Source organism: Haemaphysalis longicornis, unplaced genomic scaffold (genome assembly GCF_048455015.1).
Source record: "Haemaphysalis longicornis isolate Haplotype H1 unplaced genomic scaffold, Haemaphysalis longicornis Haplotype H1 scaffold_74, whole genome shotgun sequence".
Lineage (NCBI taxonomy): Eukaryota > Metazoa > Arthropoda > Arachnida > Ixodida > Ixodidae > Haemaphysalis > Haemaphysalis longicornis.
Window position 1 is genome coordinate 411,991 of NW_027526431.1, and position 20,078 is coordinate 432,068.

General features: G+C 48.2%; 1 protein-coding gene across 1 annotated transcript; it reads left to right on the forward strand.

The window, feature by feature from the left end:
• The first annotated feature begins 201 nt into the window (after positions 1 to 201).
• Positions 202 to 18,898, forward strand: LOC144148052 (uncharacterized). The gene is made up of 4 exons (XM_077679650.1): positions 202 to 586; positions 5,496 to 5,639; positions 16,700 to 17,800; positions 18,308 to 18,898. The coding sequence occupies exons 1-4, from the start codon at positions 361 to 363 to the stop codon at positions 18,445 to 18,447; spliced, it is 1,611 nt and encodes a 536-aa protein (XP_077535776.1). The 5' UTR covers positions 202 to 360; the 3' UTR covers positions 18,448 to 18,898.
• Positions 18,899 to 20,078: the final 1,180 nt, after the last annotated feature.

A 20,078-nucleotide genomic window follows, 5' to 3' on the forward strand; every position in this document is an offset into this window, starting at 1 on the left:
GTTTAACGCAGTTAAAATGTTGCTCTTTTCCTATGTCTCGAGACCTTCAGACGGCAGGAATTCTGCTGACCTATCTCGACACCCAGATAAGGCAATATAGAGGCGGACTCATCCCCCACCTTCCTGGAATCGCTTCATGTGTATATTATGCCAATAAATTTCACTGTTCATTGTACATTGTGCTCCTTTTACAAAGTTTGACCTGAAAGAGCAAGCAGTGCTCCTTCATGCGACGCCGAGAAGTAGGCAGGGAGATTTAAAAAAACCCTTTGTGTGCAGTGCGTTTTAGGTGACAGTTCAGTGTGTTGTAGGTATCCCTTATTTTTGCAGACAACCTAAGGCGAAACCCAACAGGTCGCAATGCGGATGGCTACACGGGTAGCGTCAAATCCTGCGCCAGTGTTTGGTCTGGACTCACGAAATAGCTGGGTAACTGCCGCTTTCTGCAGCGTGATTTTGTTTCTGGCCCTGTCGACAGTACGTGTTAGTGGGGTGATCTTCTACGGCATCGTGGAGACTTTCGGTGTGACCAGACAGCGGGCGTCCTGGCCGCTCACTCTCAGCAACAGTCTTGTTCAACTTGCAGGTGAGCATATTGGCTTGGAAAATAATGTTCTAGCTACCCAGCTTATGTTCAAGCACCTATTTTATTGAAAATGCTGCCCTTCGTTCACCTTCGTGGAGAATTAACGCATTTGCATGTTTCTAAGGACCACGGATGGTGACGCACAGGTACGTTTACGTAGAAAAATTCCAAAGAATAATTTGACGGTGATTCTACCGGGCAGCTGTAAAACACATGACACGACGTACAGAGCCGTCCACTTTAATTGCGAACACGGCGCAGCGTGGCCTCGCTCCGCGGAGAGCTAGCGCACAGGTCGCGGCCGCGCATCGAAGCTAAGCGTAGCAGACGCATAGGGGCTTGGAGGCGGAGCTTCGTGTCGTCTGTTATACTCGGTTACAACTCAAGAACGGCACCACCTCATGTAGTGTATCACTCCGCCAAAGCGCCGGACCCGTGACGTCAGTGCGCGCGCATTTTGAAAGGGGTTTGCTATGAATGAGTAATATCGTCTGCCGTGTCTCACGCAGTTTGTTTGTCGTCACTGGAGTCGTTTGTAAGCATATTAAGTCCAAAAAACCACGGGAACTGCTCACGCCATGTTCGAAATATTCCCAGTAACGCCCTAGTAGCACCGCGCGGAGAAACATCCGGTTACGGTGATAAGGCACAGCGGCAACTTCCGGTGCCGTTATTAAGTTGTCACCGAGTATAGCGCGGGAGCGCACCCTTCTTGCTTTGCTGGGAAGCTCGCTTAACTCTCGGCATGCTTGTAGCGTCTTAGCGCACTGTGACCCCGATGCGGGAAAGCGCACTTCTCTCACTGCGCCACGTTGCGTAGTTTCTGCGTACCACAACTGAGCCCTTCCTCTTTTAAGGTCCGAAATCCCAGTTAAATGCATGCATTGTTGCAACCATTTCAGAACTAGCTCGGTTTGGCTTAATAAGACAAGCTGTAGGGGAGGGCTACATATAATTTCGGCCAGCATGATTTATTTAATGTGCACTGGTATTACGCCGCACATTGGTATCTGTGCATTTTGCCTCCGAGGAATTTTGGTCACAGCTACTGGGTTTCGATCTCGTGACTTCGGTATCGAGGTGTGTTGGCTTTTTCCATATACAGGGTGTCCTAGCTATCATGTACCAAGATTAAAAAAAAGAGCAATGGCGTTACTCATAAAAAACCGAGTGCATAATGTTTGCAGTACTGTGTAGAAGCGGGCAGCATTTGTTTTCATTAATGAGACTTAACTAATAATTGTAATAATTATCTAACTCGAGAATTACTGTCTTAATCATTGAAGTGTCAAAGGGGCACTTGTAGGTATCCACGAGGGACATCTAACTGCGCTATTTTCAGCAAAGATAAAATTGCGTACTCATTTATTCTGACTGAAAAAGAAAATCCGCGAAATATGAAATCACCACTTGACGGCGCCTCCGCGCGATTCGTAAAGCAGCGTCCCCAAATAAGCTGATTGAAAGCAACTCCTTCGACTGTAACCCGCCCGAAGAGACAGCGCATCACCTTGATAATGGCATGCATGGAAGGAGCAGAAACAGCAAGATTCGCGGGGCGGGTGGGCAGATAAGGCACAAACTCGGTCGGGATTTCATCTACCTTTCTTTTGTTCATTTCATTCTGGCTAACTCAGAGTAATCCTGTTTGAGGGCATTGCTTTACGATGCGTGCGGATGTGTCATCACGTGGTATTTTTCATATTTCGCGGGTTTTCTTTATCAGTCAGAATAAATGTTTACGCAATTAGTTCGTCGCTGAAAAAACTGCGGTTACATGCCCGTCGTGGGTACCTATAAGCGCCTAATTGACACTTTAGTGATTAGGAGAGTAGTTCTCCAGTTAGATAATTAGTTTCAATTAATTATTTAAGTTGTATAACAGAAAAAAATGCTGCCCTCTTCTGCACAGTACTGCAAACATTATGCAGTAGGTTTTCTTCGAGTTATGCAATTATTCGTTTTTTTTAATCTTGGTGCATGATAGCTGGGACACCCTGTATATGAATATCACGCATCGTCGAGATCGTTCAAGCAGTCTCCCAGCCAGCGGGACACGCACCCGGCACAATCGCCCTACTGTCCGGCTGAGTCGTGGACTGGTTCCACTCTTGTCTGCTACATTATAATGGATATACCATTGCTTGCGCTGCTTACCTGGCTGGTTATTGCGAGACAGCGGGTGCTCCCTTTGTTGCCACCTGCTACGTATTCTTCTTTCTGGTACGACCCGCACTTCATCGCAATAGGCCTACGTGAGTAATGAAGCTGTGGTCAGCAGTTCCAGCTACACAATTGTGATACAGCTTCTCCGCTCTTGAGGTCCAAAAAGTTCTGCATTCTTTTCTTTACCATCCTCACACACACTGCCTGTAGCCAAACGCCCCAAATTGAAAAATCACGAATATGCACAATAAGCTTTCAACGTGCTTAATATTTCAAACAATGCCCTGCATATAAACAAGCACTTGCATTGTGGACTGAATGGACACTGCCTGTAGCCAAACGCCCCAAACTGAAAAATCACGGATATGCTCAATAAGCTTTCAACGTGCTTAATATTGCAAACAATGCCTTGCATATAAACAAGCACTTGCATTGTGGACTGAATGAATTTCTTTTCCTATTTGCGATATTGGTTGACGATTTCCATGAGTTCCTTGGCCACATTCGAATACGCATCGAGCGATCTGCGAGCGTCTTCAAACTATAGTTAGCATACGACACTCCTATCAAAAATAATTTAGGGAAGACTTGAATGGCGAAACGGTTGTAGGTGAGCATTGCCGGGTACCGTTAAGTTTAAATATTAATCCTTATTTGCATAGTTGCGATGCCAGTAATCGTCGCAATATGCATCAAAGAAGTCGTCGTCTTTTTTGCGGAGAGTGGAGGATGGAAAGTCATCCTCAGCATGGTATCCTTTCACCAGCTCTTCGTCATCGACTCCAGGCAGTGGTGGCGGGATCTGCGAGGCGTCGCGAGAAGCATTCGCACACTCGTAGCCACGTCTGCAATTATCCATAATGGCGTTCAGAGAATGTGGCCGTTGGGGTGACCTCTCCCAAGCGGGGGGTCTTTTCATCTTTACCATTAGAACTGTAGCATTAGCGCTGGAGGTTTTCCATTTGCCGCGCATCTACCTCCAGCGCTGGAGGCTGGAGGTAGATGCGCGGTAGCGTTTGACGACAGCGCTGGAGTTTTTTTTTTTTTCTTTTGCTAAAGCCGCTGCACAATCCGGGGACTCGGCAGTCTCCGCAATGCACGTGCTGACATGTTCTTACTCTTCGTGGTTTTTTACAGTTTTTCTTATTTTTTCTGAATCCGCTGCTCGGCGGTTACCGTGAGGCACGCGGCCACGAGCGCTCGCAATTCCTTGGTATTTTGTTCTGCAACGCCGAACTTACGACAACTAAGAACAGCTGCGCTGCTAAAACAACGGACCGGACGGCATATCAGGTTATATGGGCATTTGCTTTAGAGAGCACACGCAGAAAATAAAGGTTTCTTCCTTGGCCCTCTCCACTTTTAGGGGGCGGTAAGTCCTGAGAAACCCGCCACGAATAGACCTGGCCCGCAACGGTGGCTCAGCGGTTAGGGTGTTTGGATATACTGGGTCGGGAGACGAATTTTCGATTCCGGTAGAAGGCGTCGCTTTTCGAAAGAGGCGGAATGGATGAACGCGCGTTTGCTGCACGGTATCAGTGCACGGTAAACAGATTCAGGTGGTTATCCGGAGCCCTTCTCTACAGCGTCTTCGTAGCAAGAGTTGTTTTGCGGCGTTAAACCCTCTAACCCCAGACAACCCATTCCGGAAATGCCTTCAACAATACATGCATTTAACTGTGACCGCGTACCTGAAAAGAGGAAGCGCTGCATTGTCGTACGCAGAAACTACAGAACGCGGCGCAATAAGAGAAGTGCGCTATCCCGCAACGCGGTCGCGGCGCTCGAAGACGCTACAAACATGCCGAGCGAGACACTACAAGCATGCTTGCTTCCCAGAAAAGCAAGAACGGCGCGCTCCCGCGCTAGCACACGACACGAAGCTCCGCCTCCAAGCCCCTATGCTCCTGCGCCACTTAGCTTCGATACGCGGCCGCGGCCTGGGCTCTGGTGTTCCGCGGAGCGAGGCCACTCTGCGCCGTGGTCGCACCTACAGTGGACGGCCCTGTACGTGTCAGAAAACGTCATATTTGGCGCACGCAACTGTTGCAGCGAAAAGCCTTGTGCTTCTTAAACTTCATCATCCTGCTCTCGGTGGCATTGAAACCAAAGCAAGCAACATTGCGAATTTCTGCGATGTCAAGGGCCTTTACTTAGTACTTTTATATCTGAAGGGCCGTTCGTTCATTCTCTGGTAATTTATAAATTCCACACGCGGATCTTCAAGTTCTTGAAAACGTCCGTGATCATGACTGGTGAAGCTTTGCATAAAGATATGGCTGCGCATTGTGTACGTCAGTCACGCACTTCCGTGTCCGGGGCGACCAGTGAGCATGATGGTCCTCGGTTTACCTCCCTGTCGCCAAGTAAAACTACCTTGCGCTTGATGGACACTTTATCGCTGTACCTCTTCGGAGTCACAACGACTTAACCGAGAATCTAATTGAAACTTAAGAACTATGTGCAACAGCTGGCTCAGGCATGCCGATTGTGAAATCGGTGCAGCCAAATTTACTCACGTGATGTTGATGCATTGTTCTGTATTATACTGAGTTGGATTTTTGGAGGACATCGTATTCATTGCACAGCTGTTAGCCGCTTTGATGCCGATTACGGTTTTCAGCCCGACTGTAACGGGCACACAAATTGGAGGGCTAGTTTCAGGGGGAAAAATGTCAGCGTTGGAATTGTGCAACTTCGGTAGATAGTTTGTCTGTTTCCAAAAGCGTGCGACTTTTCGCAGGACCCCTCGTGGGCCTTCTGTGTCGGCGATATTCCTGCAGAACAGTGCTGCTGTGTTGCTCTTCAATCACTGGCGTTTCTGTCAGCCTGTGCTACTTCGCCAAAAGTGTCTACTTCCTTGACATTTTTCTTGGCGTTATTCACGGTAAGAAACCGTTCTATCGGCACACCTGTAATGACACAAAATTGTTATGTGAAATGCATAGATTGCGTGTTCCTTGCCGAGGTAGATTGCTGAAACGGTAATGCTATGGAATGCATGGTGAAAAAACAGCGCAAGAAATACAGTGTCAAAAGAAGAGGGGACGACGCACAGCGCTGACATCGTCCCCTGCACACGTCGTCCCCTGACGTCGTCCCTTGCACAGTGCTGACGTCACAGCTCTGACGTCGTCCCCGCGTCAGCACTCTGCATCGCCCCCTCTCCTTTTTATCCCTGCGTTTCTTGGCTGTTCTTTCACCGTCAATCTGAATCGGCACCAACATGGCCAACCTGCCATCTTACTTCAGTATGAAATGCAACGCTTGCATATAAGCGCATAAGTTGTTTTTAAACTTCAGGTTCAAAATAAGTATTTTTGTTTTCTGACTCAAGTCTTGCTTCATGTAACCCTAATCTGGTGGACTGTCACGCCCATGGCATGAACAGGTGCTGATAGTCTCCGCTGAATATCCTTGAATATCCTGGAGAGTATCCTCTGAATTAACATTTGACAATCCCGTTTCCGAAAAAGCTCTCTAGCTGTCTTCTTCAAATATTTATAGAAAGATTACTTAAACCCAAAGCGAAAAGAGGGTCGCGACCGCTTGTATAACAAGGCAACGCGCGGCCGGACAGTTTTTCTTACAGGGGCATTGACACAAAAATTTTGCATCTTGTTTTTTTTTTGTTGCGATAAGTAGCTAGTGACCTACTTATCCCCTGTAGAAACCTCATTTGTTTCAGCGTGAGACGGTTGTTTAACTATAAGCATTTTCAATGCGGCCAGTCGCAGTTTCGATTTTGGCGGGTGCCGCGAAACGATGGATTATTTGGGAACAAAGCAGACCATGTGACTGTCGGAGGGATATCACAGAGCAGAGCTGCCGTAGCACTGTGGAATCCGCGTCGCCGGCAGTTTCTGCGAATGACCCCATGTACTTATCTCCAGAAGCGCTTAATAAAATCTGACCGTGGACGTGACGCAGGCGCTGCGAGTGCAAATGCTGCCGCGGCTAGAGAACGACGTGCGACGCTCGAGACAGTGGTTGGCAGGACGCGCGCTAGGAGCAGCCGGCCGGTCTTCCTACAGGTCCGCCTACAGATGTGTTCGGCTTAGCACTGCGGCAGATATTCGATTGCCGCTCTCGTAAGCGGTGCAGAGGACAATTTTTAATGCAACCCACCATCGCATCATTAACTCCTTTCTCATTTAAGCTGCCATGGTTGGTACCTGAGGCTAATTTCGTGCAGCGGTAACATGCTATCACTCGAGCTGCCAGCGCCGGCCTGCGCCACTTCGTGGACGTGGCCGCCGTCTGCACAGCGACCGTGCGCCTCGCTCAGTGGGCTTTCCGTGTCTCCGGCGCATTTTCCCTACCAATCTAAATAAAAAAGTAACAACAATAGAGTGCCGACGAAATCACAACGCTTACGCAGACAACGATCGGGTCGTTCGTTCTCGAGAGCAGAAGCTCCGCCCTCCCAGTTCTCCGATTGGAGCGGCGAGCCGGCGGAAAACGCCGGCAGTGCGGACGTGCCAAACACAAACTCGTGACGTGTTTGGATGTTGTTTATTTACAAAATATCCAGGGGATTTCGATTGCGCAATGTCCTCTGCTGGCTGCTCTTTGCATTTCGCACACTTTAAAATTGATTTTAAATATATTTTAATCTGTATTGGCCGCTGATGTTTTGCATATGATGTATGTGTGTTCACACCAATCTATCTCCGAAGTTATCTCGCCTTCAAAATTCTCTGTCGGTACCCCTTTTAAGTGTTTCTACGTGCGTCAAAACAAAACAATTCACACAGCCGAATCGCGCATGCTACTTTATTAGAGGCCTTTCAGGTACCTTCAGGTTCCGCTTAGGATATTTCTTCCAGTGCAGCAGAAAAATACATACTATAATGTAAAGCTGTCGAGACACCTGCCCTGCGGACTATTATTTACGTTTGACTGCTTTCTGCTCATGAAGTTCACAAGGGGCGGAAAGCTATTTTTGTATACAGCGTCCGCGAGCGCTACAACCCCCAATGCTTTTTTGCTTCCATGTCGATGGAAAGTTGCCGTTCGAATACATTTATCCAGGGAGTTCCTTTTCGCCAGTGCGCAGTCGCTTAGTGAAGCTGATATTTCAGTTTCAGTTTATTATTCATTCCAAAGAAGTTGTACACTGATAGTATTATACAGACTATGGTCCCAATGTTAAAAACTGTAACGGGACCCTCGATGAATTACAAAAAACAATTTATTTATTTATTTATTTATTTGTTGTTTATTCGTTGAATACTGCCAGCTTGAGAGCCACGCCTTGGGAAGGGTGGGGTTATATGTTTACATTCAGAAGGATGCAATAGTTAACTGGGTACATATTAATACAACACAGAAGAAATAACACGACACTCATTCACAACATTTGTCATAGAACAAAAGAAAACAAAAGAAAACACAACAGAGAAAGCGCATGCCTGCACAGTAATGTTACGCGCATGACACTTAACGCGCCACTGCAGAAGAGTGAGCCGATAACAATTATTTGCAATTAGAAAACATGGCACGATGACAAAAATTGCTATACAAGGAATAACTTAAAAAAAGGAAAATGTAGTCGGAGAAAAACGTTTACACATAGCTGAGGAAAAAAGAGAGAAAGAAAAAAAACGGCACAATGTTTACACAAGAGAGAACACGATACGTACGCGCACAACTGTTTTGAATGGCACCGTTCACAGACAAGAAACCACTACGGCACAGAGAACATGAAAGTCAGAAGCAGCGATTAGCACACTGCAATATTAAATATACCCTTAAGGAAGACGATAGACGTGAACAATGAGACAGCTACTTAAATAGAGAGGTTTTTCATGAATATATCCACAGTAGGGCATTCGACAGTACTCTGAGGTAGGAAATTCCAACTAGCGACTGTTTGAGGAAAGAAGGAATGTTGAAATACGTCTGTGCGACATGAAAAATCCAACTTTTTTCGTGGGATATGAACGCATCGGGCGGAGATCGGCCATTGTGAGGTAGCTTGCTTTGTCTCTGCCAAGTATATCATGGTATAATAAATAGAACAACTTTAGGCTGTCCCGGTGACGTCGCGTTTCTAATGTTAGGGGCGAAGCTTCTTAATTCATGGGTCTGTCCATCCCTTGTGTCTCGTGGTACGTGACCACCGCATTCTTTCGGAGATGTCGCACAGTGGGCCGCGTTGCACGCGCAAGAACCGGCTGCAACCGGCAGCGCAAACTCGGCACCGGGAGCGCGAGCTTGTCTGTGTTCGCCAACGGAGGCGCGAGCGCACGTGCACAGCGAGGGGGAGATCACGCAAGAGATCACGCCACGAACGCAGGCAGTCGTTCTCGGAGATCGAACGAGACGCAAGGATCTTTGCTCGTTTCCTCTCGTCTTGTTCGGGCACAAGTAGGATTGCCGGGCGATCTTAGGACTGGACGTCAAGAGCGCTTTTGACAATGTACTCCACTCCGCTATTTTGGCACAAGTCATAAGACTAGGGCTGGGAAAGCGCTCTTATGAATACATCCGAGCCTTTCTCACCGATAGAACAGCACAGCTCCATGTCGGACACCTCCAGCTAGAAGAGAGAAGATTGGGAAGTAGGGGAACACCGCAGGGAGCGGTGATCTCCCCCTTTCTCTTTAAATTGATTCCGGTAGCCGACAGCCTGGCCGACCTGCCCCACGTCCGGCATACCATCTACGCGGACGACGTGACGCTGTGGGTCGCGGATGGTGCGACCGGACATATCCAAGACCGGTTACAGGAAGCCGTGCACCGGATAGAGGGATGCTTACAAGGAACAGGACTACAGTGTTCCCCCCAGAAATCAGAGTTGTTGATCCTGCCTCCACCAGGGCACTGGAGGAAAAGCGCTGAGGAAGAAGCAGCCAATATCGTCCTCCGAACAGGGGACAATGGCATCATCCCTCACGTGTCCAGCATTCGAGTATTGGGCATGCACATCAACGCAGGCAAAGGAAACACGTTAGCCATTGACCGCCTCATCACGAAAATGGGCATCGCCACTCGTCTCATTATGCAAGTGGCTACGAAAAAGCAGGGCATGCGAGAGACCAGCTTGCTTCGATTGGTGCAATCCTTCGTCATAAGTCACGTCGCCTATGTCGGAGCTTTCCACAAATGGTTACAGCATGAAAAGGAGAAAACCAATGCGGCCGTCCGTAAGGCGCACAGGGCGGTCCTGGGTCTCCTCCCTAGCACCAGCAACGAAGCCCTAGCACGGCTAGGCGTGCACAATACTGTAGAGGAAATCAGAGAGGCACAGCGCATAGCACAGCTCGTCCGCCTAAACGCCACGAAGGCGGGCAGAATAATACTCCAGAAAGCAGGGATGACCGCACCAAACGAGTTTCCCACTGAAGAAGATCAACCGAACGTGGAGAAAAGGCACATTGGCCGCTTGACCCGGCACTTGACCATACCGCCGCTCCCTCGCAACATGCACCCGGAGCATGAAAGGGGGCGACGGGAAGCAAGGGCCAAAGCACTGGCCCGAACGTATGAGGATGACGCCCAGGCATACTACGTTGACGCGGCCATGTACAAGAACAAGCCCCACACCTTCGCACTCTCTGTCATACGGGCCGGCGATGGCAAATGCGTCACAGCCGGTAGCGTATACGCTCATACGGCAACGCAGGCAGAAGAGGCGGCTATCGCGCTGGCGCTAACTTGTGAGTTGGACAAGGCCATCACAGTATTGAGTGACTCACGCTCCGCCATTGTCGGCTACAGCAGAGGGATCATTGGGCGACCCGCCCATGGACTACTGCCCACAAATAGAATGGCGCGGGCCCACATTAGGTGGTTCCCGGCGCACATGGAAACCACTCTGGGAAGGACGCCAAACCGCAACGAGGAAGCGGACAGAACTGCGCGCGAGCTCGCACACCGCGCAGTCACCTCGCCGCCTCTCTTGCGATCGGAAGGCAACGACGAGGAAAACGAACCGCACCCGGCATTGAGCTTCGGTGAAGTCCTTGCCTGGTATCGCGAACAACGCCGACAAGCACCGAAGCCTCATTCGCTTCTGAGTAGAAGTGAGGGAGTGTTTCTCCGGCAGCTGCAGACTGGTACAGCGCTCACGCCAGCTCTGGCGCGACACATCTGTCCGGACCTCTACCAGAGTGACGTGTGCTGTGTGTGTAGTGTGGTGCGCGCGGACCTGCCTCACATAATGTGGGGGTGTGACGAACACAGAGTGAGGGGTTACCCACCGGAACTACCACAACATGTCGTGCAAAATATGAACTCCCCGACTAGGGAGCTCCAACTCATGGTGATCCAGCAGCTGGAGACAGCTCTGGCCAGGCAGAAGCGCGGGCGGCTTCCCGATCACGTCAATGGTCGGACCCCCCAGCGCCGACGCCTCCGGCCGGACGCGGCCCCGTCTCCGGATCGGCTTTAACACCAACAGCCGACGGTGAGGGCGGAACCCTGTGTGGTGATCCCCCTCACCGATAGTGCAGGATAACCAATAAAAGTCCTTTCTCTCTCTCTCTCTCGCCCTAAATAAAAGCTCTTTCTTTACCGTTGTGTCCCATCCTACGTGACAAATTGTGGTGGAGGTGCGGGGTAGTCCTCGATGGCGCGGGGTCTTTCACCAGGTCTGGGCCTGGGAGCATTGACTCTGAAAATAAAAGTTGATTTGTACAACGTACGCACACAGTCTTACGTCTTTCTTAATGATGTAATGGGCGAACTTTCACGGGAGAGTTACGGTTACCTATGATCTCCCCCTCTCGAGCTTCGCCCCACTTATCATCTTTCATTCCGTGGATATGGCGTGATTTTTTTTCTAAGTTTCCGGCCTGAAGGAGACTCGATGGGGATACGCGCCAGCTATAAGAATTAAAAATAAATCTGACGTCTTTTCTCTGTACTCTTTCTAGTTTGTCGACGTTCGTTCGCGCATACGGGTCCCATACCGGCGCGGCATATTCTAGTACGGGTCTAATGTATGTTTTGTCGGCTGGTAATTTCACTTCCTTCGTTGAATTTCCCAATGTTCGTCTTAAATAGCCGAGCTTTTTCATTGCCTTATTTGTGATATATGTCATATGCTCATTCCACCGTAAATCAGAAGTAAAAACAACACCTAAATATTTGTAATTGGACACTGCGTCTAAATACCAATTACCGACATGATATCAAAAATTCAGTGGATGTTTTTTACGGGTTATAGTCATTGAAACAGTTTTTTTAGATTAATAGACATTTGCCACCTCAGGCACTATTCCTGTATATTTTTCAGTGACATGTTTAAAAGTTCTTGATCGTTAGCAGAATCGATTTCATGGTATAGCACACAATCATCGGCAAATATCTTAAATTTTATTGGTATGTTGCTAGAGATATCGTTAATTAAAACTAGAAGCAAAAGTGGCCCTAACTCGGATCCTTCAGGGACTCGAGATTGAACTACTGCAGATTTGGAAGCTACGTCATCAATATAAACGCCTTGTTCCCGATGTGACATAAATGCTTCTAACCACGAAAGTAATGAATCGTTTGGTAGAATGGGTTGTAACAATAAATTAGATCAAGTAAACAAGCAACATGTACTACCGCGGCAGGTAAAAGCAGCGAATGTTTCTGGTAGAAATTTCGCCCGGGGCTGCATCTCTCCCCGGGCACTCAAAATCCCTCTTCAAAATCCCCCTGACTCCCCCAGCGAGCTGGTGTGAACCCCAGCCCACACGGGTGAGGGAGGAAACTAGGCAGCAAACGGCCGCTCAAGAGTTCACTTCCCGAGCAGACCTTAGCTTTGATCACTTCCATGAAGCCCTGTCAGCTCGAGATCGGCTCCTTTCATGAGATTACGTATCATTACCGCCTCTCCCGCCAACTACGGCCCCCTCACGCCGACGAATGCCTATGGCGCTTAGTGCAAACATACACCCTTCCTTGCCTCTCCCAACTGCACCGCATGTACCCCCGTCTGTACTCTTTACCCCACTGCCCCGCTTGTGGGGTCGTCCAAACCATGGATCACCTCCTCTGGCAATGCCCTCACAACCCATTCCCCCCCATATCGAGACGGTTATCACTGGGCGGGGGCGTTGAACAGCTCGGATTCCACGGTGCAAGATGCCATCGTCACCCGGGCTGCCAAAGTCACCGGGGACCTTCCTCCCTCGGTCACCACCCCTCCCCCGAATTTGCCCTTGTGGCAATAAAAGTTTTGTCTCTCCGTCTCTCTGTCTCCCTCTCTCTCTCTCTGGAAGTTACGTCAAATTGCAAAAAAAGCAAAAGGGCAGGTAGCAGTGGCCTATTTCTTCATTAAATTCTGAAATAGGCCAGGGGTGGCAACCTTACGCCATCGGGGAGCATGCGGCCCACGGAGCAGTATAATGAGGCCCCGCCATGACGTCGTAATACCACAACTTCCCCTAGTCCCTTCCTATGTGAAGGCCGACATGCCAGTTTTGGCCTCAAAGTTTGACTAGTGAAGTTTCCTTACTTCCTTTGGAACAGAGAATAGCAGCGCTCATTTTTATTAGTGATTGCTAGAGCAGAGCGGTGCACGTTTTTCTGTTGCGTCCTTCCTAGTTTCTCAAGGTGCCTGTAACCAATTCGGGAAGTTATTTTACAAATAATATGGTATTCCATGTGTGATTTACTTGCTAGTGTTAGCTTTTATCATTATAATTCTTTTTTGGCGTGGTTTCTAGGTGGCATGTGCCTTTCTAAAATAATGCCTTCGTAATGTTGCGCCTTTCGAGATCGGTAGGCACACGTTTATGTATTCGTTAAATGCATGGATAAGGTGGTCTGCCTCGACTGTAAAGAGGCTCTTTTAAGGTTCAAAGAGTATAATTTAAGCCTGCACTGCCAAACGTATCATCACTACGTGTACCACCATTTGATGTGAAAAGCCAGCTCCGAAAAAATTGAAAAGTTGTAGAAATGCCTGTTTATGCAGCGAGACAGGTGTAAGAACATTCATAAAAAAGTTTAAACGAGTTACGCCATTGCCAAACTGGTTGCAGAGACTGGCTGACACATTACAGACGGGGGGCTTGTTAAGACACTTCAACTGACTGTCGCTAGCGATCTTTGTCCGAAAAAGAAGAATTTATACTAGGACCTAGTCTATCTGCTTGGAATGTAACCACGAGAATTTAAGGCATGGCCGGCAGTTGTGAAATTTAAAATAAAGACTAAAATCTCTCCAGCGCTTGTCGCTTGAGCTTCGTGAAAGCAATAATATCTTGGACACAGCTCAGTTGCTCAACTTTTTTTCTGTGAGTTGATGCTAAATTTGAAGTGATAAAAGGGCTTACTGCTCTTTAAAGCCTGTAGAGAACCAGTGAAAATATATATAACAAGGTATGCACATCTCGAGGATTGCAAAGGAGGTATACATAACGTGGTATGAATATCTAAACAAGGAAAATGATAGATATGTATTGGGACGGCTTTTACGATGGCGGAATTGCTTGCGGCAATAGACTGTGCTAAGCGGAAAACTGCGGCTGGTCCAGACTCTATTTTTTACGGAGCCTTCAAGTTTTAAGCAATGATGTGCTGGCTCAGTTCCTCGATTCAATGAACGAGGTATGGCTTAGTGGAGTCGTCCCTGGTAGCTGAAAAGCAGCGCACGTAATTCCTATACCAAACGCTGGCAAGCCAGCGACGGTGCTCGAAAACCTGCGGCCAATATCACTTACGGCGACGGTTTGCAAGCCTGTAGAGAAAATGCTAGCCACTCGATTGTCGTGGTGACTTGAACAGCATGGGTATCACCACCCCGCGCAATTCGGCTTTCGCCCAACTTGGCACAGAAGACGGGCTTAGCGTTTTGGCAACATCAACATTGTCGTCAACCCGCAGTCATGGTGTTCGGACCAACCTAGCAATGGACATCCAAAACGCGTATGACAATATCAGCCCCGCTGCTATCCTGGACTCAATTGATATGCTCCATCTTCCCATGCGGGCACGGCAGTTCATCCAGTCGTTCCTTCAAGACACGACATCTGCCATACGCCTTCACGGAGAAGCAGTTGGTTCCTTCGTTCTTGCACGTGGTGTGCCCGAAGTATTGGTATTGGCTCTGACCGTGTTTATTATGGCCTTCATACCACTGGCATGACGCCTTCATGATGTACTGGATCTTAAGTATCCCATTTACGGCGATGACATCACCGTGCGGAGCACTCACCATGACCTGGAAACTCAAGCGAGTTTCCTGCAGTCAGCCCTGGATGTCACCGCAGCTTTTGCCTCTTCGGTGGGCCTTCAGCTATCAACGAGTAAAACAACATACACACCCGTTGCCAACCGCTGGGGCCACCGAAAGCTTGCTGCTTGTCCCATCCGCCTTCATCTGGCTGGGCAACCATTGTAGGAGAGCCCAGCTATCGAAGTCCTGAGATTGTTGATACACCAGTCGGAACGGCGACTGCTTGGATGGTTTAGGCTATACACGAAGCTGTTCAAACGCTGTCACTAGTACGCCGTATTGCTCCCAAACCTGGTGGAGCCAGCTCACACGGGGCGTGACAAATAGTGAGAGCAGGTTTAGAACGCGCTGGGTGTACTCCGCTCAGTTCCAGCATTTCACGGCAACCCAGTGGGATCTACTGGAAGAGATTAACAGAGAGGCTATGAGAGCAATTACGGCGCTTCTACGCATCATCCCCATAGTTGCTCTCCAGGAACAAGCCCAACTGAACCCATTGGATGAACTTGTTCACCAACGTCGCGAAGCTCAGAAATTGAATACTGCACTGTGTGATTCTGCGCGAGCATTAATATCTTACGCAGTCCCTCATGCTACCAGCCCTACCGCAGCGAGTACTTCCCAAGTGGCAGTTCGTGCAACTGAGTGGCAACAAACCAATTGACCTTCGTCGCCCAGATTCCAACATTTTAGTGTCTGCCCTCAAAAAACGCATCGCCGACACGGATAGCCACCTTCCACCCGGCTATGCCACTGCGCATGCGTGGCGCGCTTAACCGCAAACGGCGTTGGCTCCGTTTACGGCGAGCGTACCGCCGATACCGGAGCGCACCATCGAAAACGATCAGCTAAAACTCTCAGTCAACCGGGAAGTATGTCTGCGCACGCAAAAGACAATTCGCGCCTCAAGCTGTATTCGGTCGTGGTTGCTTAAAACCGAATGTGGAAACTAGAAGGCGTGACAGTAGGCTTAGCGACTGCTGCGCAGAAGACAGAAAGGATACTCGGTTCCGTCAATTGCCGCCTATGCGCAGTGAAGCTGCTTCTGCCACATAAGGCTGTCGTTCCTAGTTTCGTTAGGTTCAGCGTTCAGCGTTTATGTTCAGCGTTAAGTTCAGCGTCAAGTCAGCGCTCAGACAGCATGAATGGCAAAAGCCGCAGCTCCGTCCGAAGCTCCCCCTTGACGACGAGGCAATGTTATCGTGTCTTACATCTTAACACCTATACATAGATGTCCTCTGCGACTTTTTTTACAAACAAGAATAGTCGTGAAAAAGCATTACGGCATCTAAGGTCAGTGCGCACACAAACACTCCCTCAATATAGCCTTTCGCCAGTTTCGCTCACATTCGGTTTTCTTACGAAGCCGCTGGTAGGCCTGATACGTTACCTGGCCAGTAATTGTTCGCAGAGTTTAAAGTTTGCGTACCTATCCTATGTATAGTAAATTGTAAAACCCACAAAATTATTTTTTGTATCAGCTTTTTGAACGCACGTTGCCGCCTCCCACCATGCTACTTGCAGTCTCGCCCGCACAAGCCTTCCAGTACGACGAGCCTCTTTAGTGTGGGCACTTTCTCAGCTTCACACCAGCTGACTTCACAACGCCACGGGGGGGGGGGGCGTCTTGCGAAAGTATTTAGAAACTGTAGATAATTGCCCGACGTTTATCGCCGCGCATAGGATGTCGCAACATAATAGTGTACATCAATGCAGATTCTTTGTTACTTGGAAAGTTTGCAGCTAAGACATGTTTTTTATCATTGCAGGTGTCACTCGGTGTGGCCTATTCGTCGGTGTGAACATCTTAGTTGCACAACACTTTGAAAAGCGGAGGACGACGGCCTGCAGTTTAATCTCAGCAGTTGCCGGACTCGACATTGTTCTTGCATCCGTAGTCGAGTGGTTTCGTGCTAGCTATGGTACCCGGGGATCGTTACTGCTTTATGGAGGAATTCTTATGAATGCCTTTCCATTCGCAATGGCTGTTAGGAGCCCACCATGGATAACTAAATCGGTGATTGCAAATAGGAAAGCAGCAGGTATTGTTGACAAACAGACTGCAGATGAAGAACGTACATTCCATCAGCCTACTCAGCAAACAGCGGAGCTTTGCGCCTTGGGGAAGGGCGACGTTGAACGCGCAGTCCATGAGTCTACTCAACAAACAATGGAGCTATGCGGGTTGGAGAAGGATGACGTTGATCGCGCAGTCCATCAGTTTACTCCGCAAGCAACGGAGCTTTGTGTCTTGGGGAAGGATAGCGTTGGAATAGAGCTACCTACATTAAAGAACACGAAGGAAGAACCAGAGGTGCATGCTGATACCAAAAAGCAAAAAGGTGACGTTTCCGCCAATTCATGTAATCCTGGAATGAAACAGCAGGCGAAAAAGACGGCTTTTGATGTTGCGAGACATCTTCTGGCAGTGAATTTCTGGGTCGATGCCCTGTCTTTCGCGGTTGTCGTTCTTGGAATGGGTCTCTTTGTGCTGATGTCAACTGACTTAGCAAACGACAGAGGCTTATCTCCATCGCAGGGCGTTTATCTTCTGTACGCCTTCTCTGTGACAGATATCATTTTTAGACCACTGGGAGGACTTCTTATAGATTCTAAGATTATATCACTGGAATCAGTCATGCTGTTGGGGTTTTTAATCGAAGTGTTAGCATTTGAGCTTCTCGCGTGGTTTACGGCACAGTATGCTATGCTTCTTGCCTCAATTCTCATGGGTACAACCTGTGGGTCAAGAATAGCTCTCCAGACACCGGCTTTGGTGAAGGATTTCGGCATTCAGAAATTGCCGATCATATTAGGAAGCTTGTCGTTCTGCGTTGGAATGCTGTCAATGCTTCGACCAGCGCTAGTCGGTAAGACATTTACCCACTGTCTTAGTATATGATTGTACTAATATACACTTCTGAAAAAACGGAATATCTCGTCACTATAATACAACATTCTGTGGGCGTAAGAGCAAATCAGCGCAAAATGCACCCACAAAACCTTAAGTGAAGCACCGGATTTCAACCTTGGAGAGCTTTGTTTGTTGGCTAATTCTTTGTTCCCTATTTGTGTATGCTCCAAAGTGCAGAAAATAACTCAATCGCGTTAATCAAGTTGACTGAGTGCGCTAGTGTATAATTATTTGGCACTAAATAGAGGTTACGTTTTCGAGAAAGAGGAAGAAAAAACACACCTTCCTCAACATTTGCAGGTCAACACTGAACATAAAACAACTTACATATCTTGTTTCATAAGGCTATAAGCTTTACGATGTGACAAACGGCTGTTAGTAAATGTTAGCTAACTCATTGAAATTGAATAGGCCTAATTGAATATATTAGTGCAACGTCTTTTTCATTTATCTGCATTCGCAGGAGTCTTCAGAGACAAGCTTGGATCGTACAGTGGGCTCCTTCACACAATGGCAGCCGTCAATGCTTTGTTATCGGCTGTGTGGCTGCTAAAGGTTTTTCATGTCCAGAAGAAACAATACCCTTTACATCCAATATCTTAGAGGAAGCATAGCTTTACACTAAGGTATTTGAACATGTGTATATTTATAGTAAAGTAATAAAATAGGGTTTTGAAAATGTAGTGCACTTGACACAATTTCGCTGGATTTCATAATGGCGGGAGCAATTATGCTTTTCCCTGGCACTGGCCTTGCAACATGAGCCAGTTGACGCAGCCGCGAGCACTGAGTCTTGATTGTGAATAAGGAAAGCTTAACTTAAACTTGGCTTAGCTAACCCGCCCTGTATATACTGTCTGCAATAATTGCGTGCTTTATATTTATAACAATAAAACTTGGGAAACGTCCATCACAAACATTCTTGTGGCACGCTGTTTTATGTGGTATTGAGTAGCTTGCTCAATTCATTCCTGAGTCTACGGAACCTGTGATTACTCGTGTAACCTGTAAGGCTGGTAATATACCAATAAACTCTAACATTCTTGTACAATCATTTTATTCGTGCGTGTATTTTATTGATACGACGTTCGTCAAAGTTCTGTCCGTCACACAACTACTGCTGTTAGGCCACCATTCGGGTGCCACAATTTTGTTCCGCCGAATGGACGAAGAACCTGTGTTAAATCAAAGCTTTATACCTCTACCGGCCAATGGCTCCTTCGTGGCGTGCGCGACAAGAAACCCCTAACGCAGCTGGAGAGAGAGAGAGAGAACAAACTTTATTTTCCGCAGGGCCTACGTCCACGTTCTAATTTGAAAGTTTAATTCACCGGATCCACGTAGTACTCCAGAATGTCCTTGTGAATCCGGTGCACGTAAGGCGGAGAGCACAATGTAGATGGCGCGGCCTAGCGTTCCCCGCTCTCAGGTGCCTGCTCACGGCGGCTGAAGCGTCGCCGGGACGGTTTTATAGCCAGCTTTAACGACGGTTGTTTCGGGCCTGTTGTGGTGCACCTTCGCGTTCATTCCACGCTTACTTCTCACGGCTTGATTAACTTGTTGGACAGCGCTTCCTCGCTAACCTGGACCCGACGGAACTAAGTGGTCGAACTGCAAAGATAACTTAAGGATTGGTTTTCATAGCGGGAAAACAAAATGTAGAGACGACATGCAGGCATCTGGCCGATAGAGAAACGCTCCCTTTTGTGCACAACTTGCCACGAATGGGACTCCATTTTTTAAATTGGTGAATGCCAACAGGTATTACAAAAGGCGAAAGGAGCAACCGATTTTGATAAATATCCATTATAATTGCTCTCTCCGCTTTCTCGCAATTCTGAAACATACAAACCTAACTAGTTTAAATCACTACTCTCACATGCCGTATTATTTCCGTGTTTGCGCTTGTGTTGCACGGAAGTCTACCCACGAGCTACCCCATCATGGTGGCTAGGTTCCGCTGTCTTATTCTTTGAATAACTCCCCTCTCCGTTTCCTTTCTGCCGACTCACGGCCGGACTACGGCGGCGGCGTCCGCACCTCTAGACCGGTCGCGGCGAACGCTGCCGCGTTGGGGACGCCACCACCGCGAATTCCAGGTAACGGCTGGCAGAATCTGTGGTTTCACTCTGTATTGAGCCACGTGTGTGAATTTAAGTGAGGTCGCATGGGCACTTGTTCTGGGTGTCGTTGAAAGCTCTGCTTTCCAACCGCCTTCAAAGAGCGGATTCGAT

What these genes read in the sequence shown, in the direction of transcription:
- LOC144148052 (XM_077679650.1), top strand. Translation starts at nt 361, where the DNA reads ATGCGGATGGCTACACGGGTAGCGTCAAATCCTGCGCCAGTGTTTGGT. An exon ending in CAGTCTTGTTCAACTTGCAG is followed by an intron (nt 587 to 5,495) that starts GTGAGCATATTG and finishes GACTTTTCGCAG; the next exon opens with GACCCCTCGTGGGCCTTCTG. An exon ending in GCTTCGACCAGCGCTAGTCG is followed by an intron (nt 17,801 to 18,307) that starts GTAAGACATTTA and finishes CTGCATTCGCAG; the next exon opens with GAGTCTTCAGAGACAAGCTT.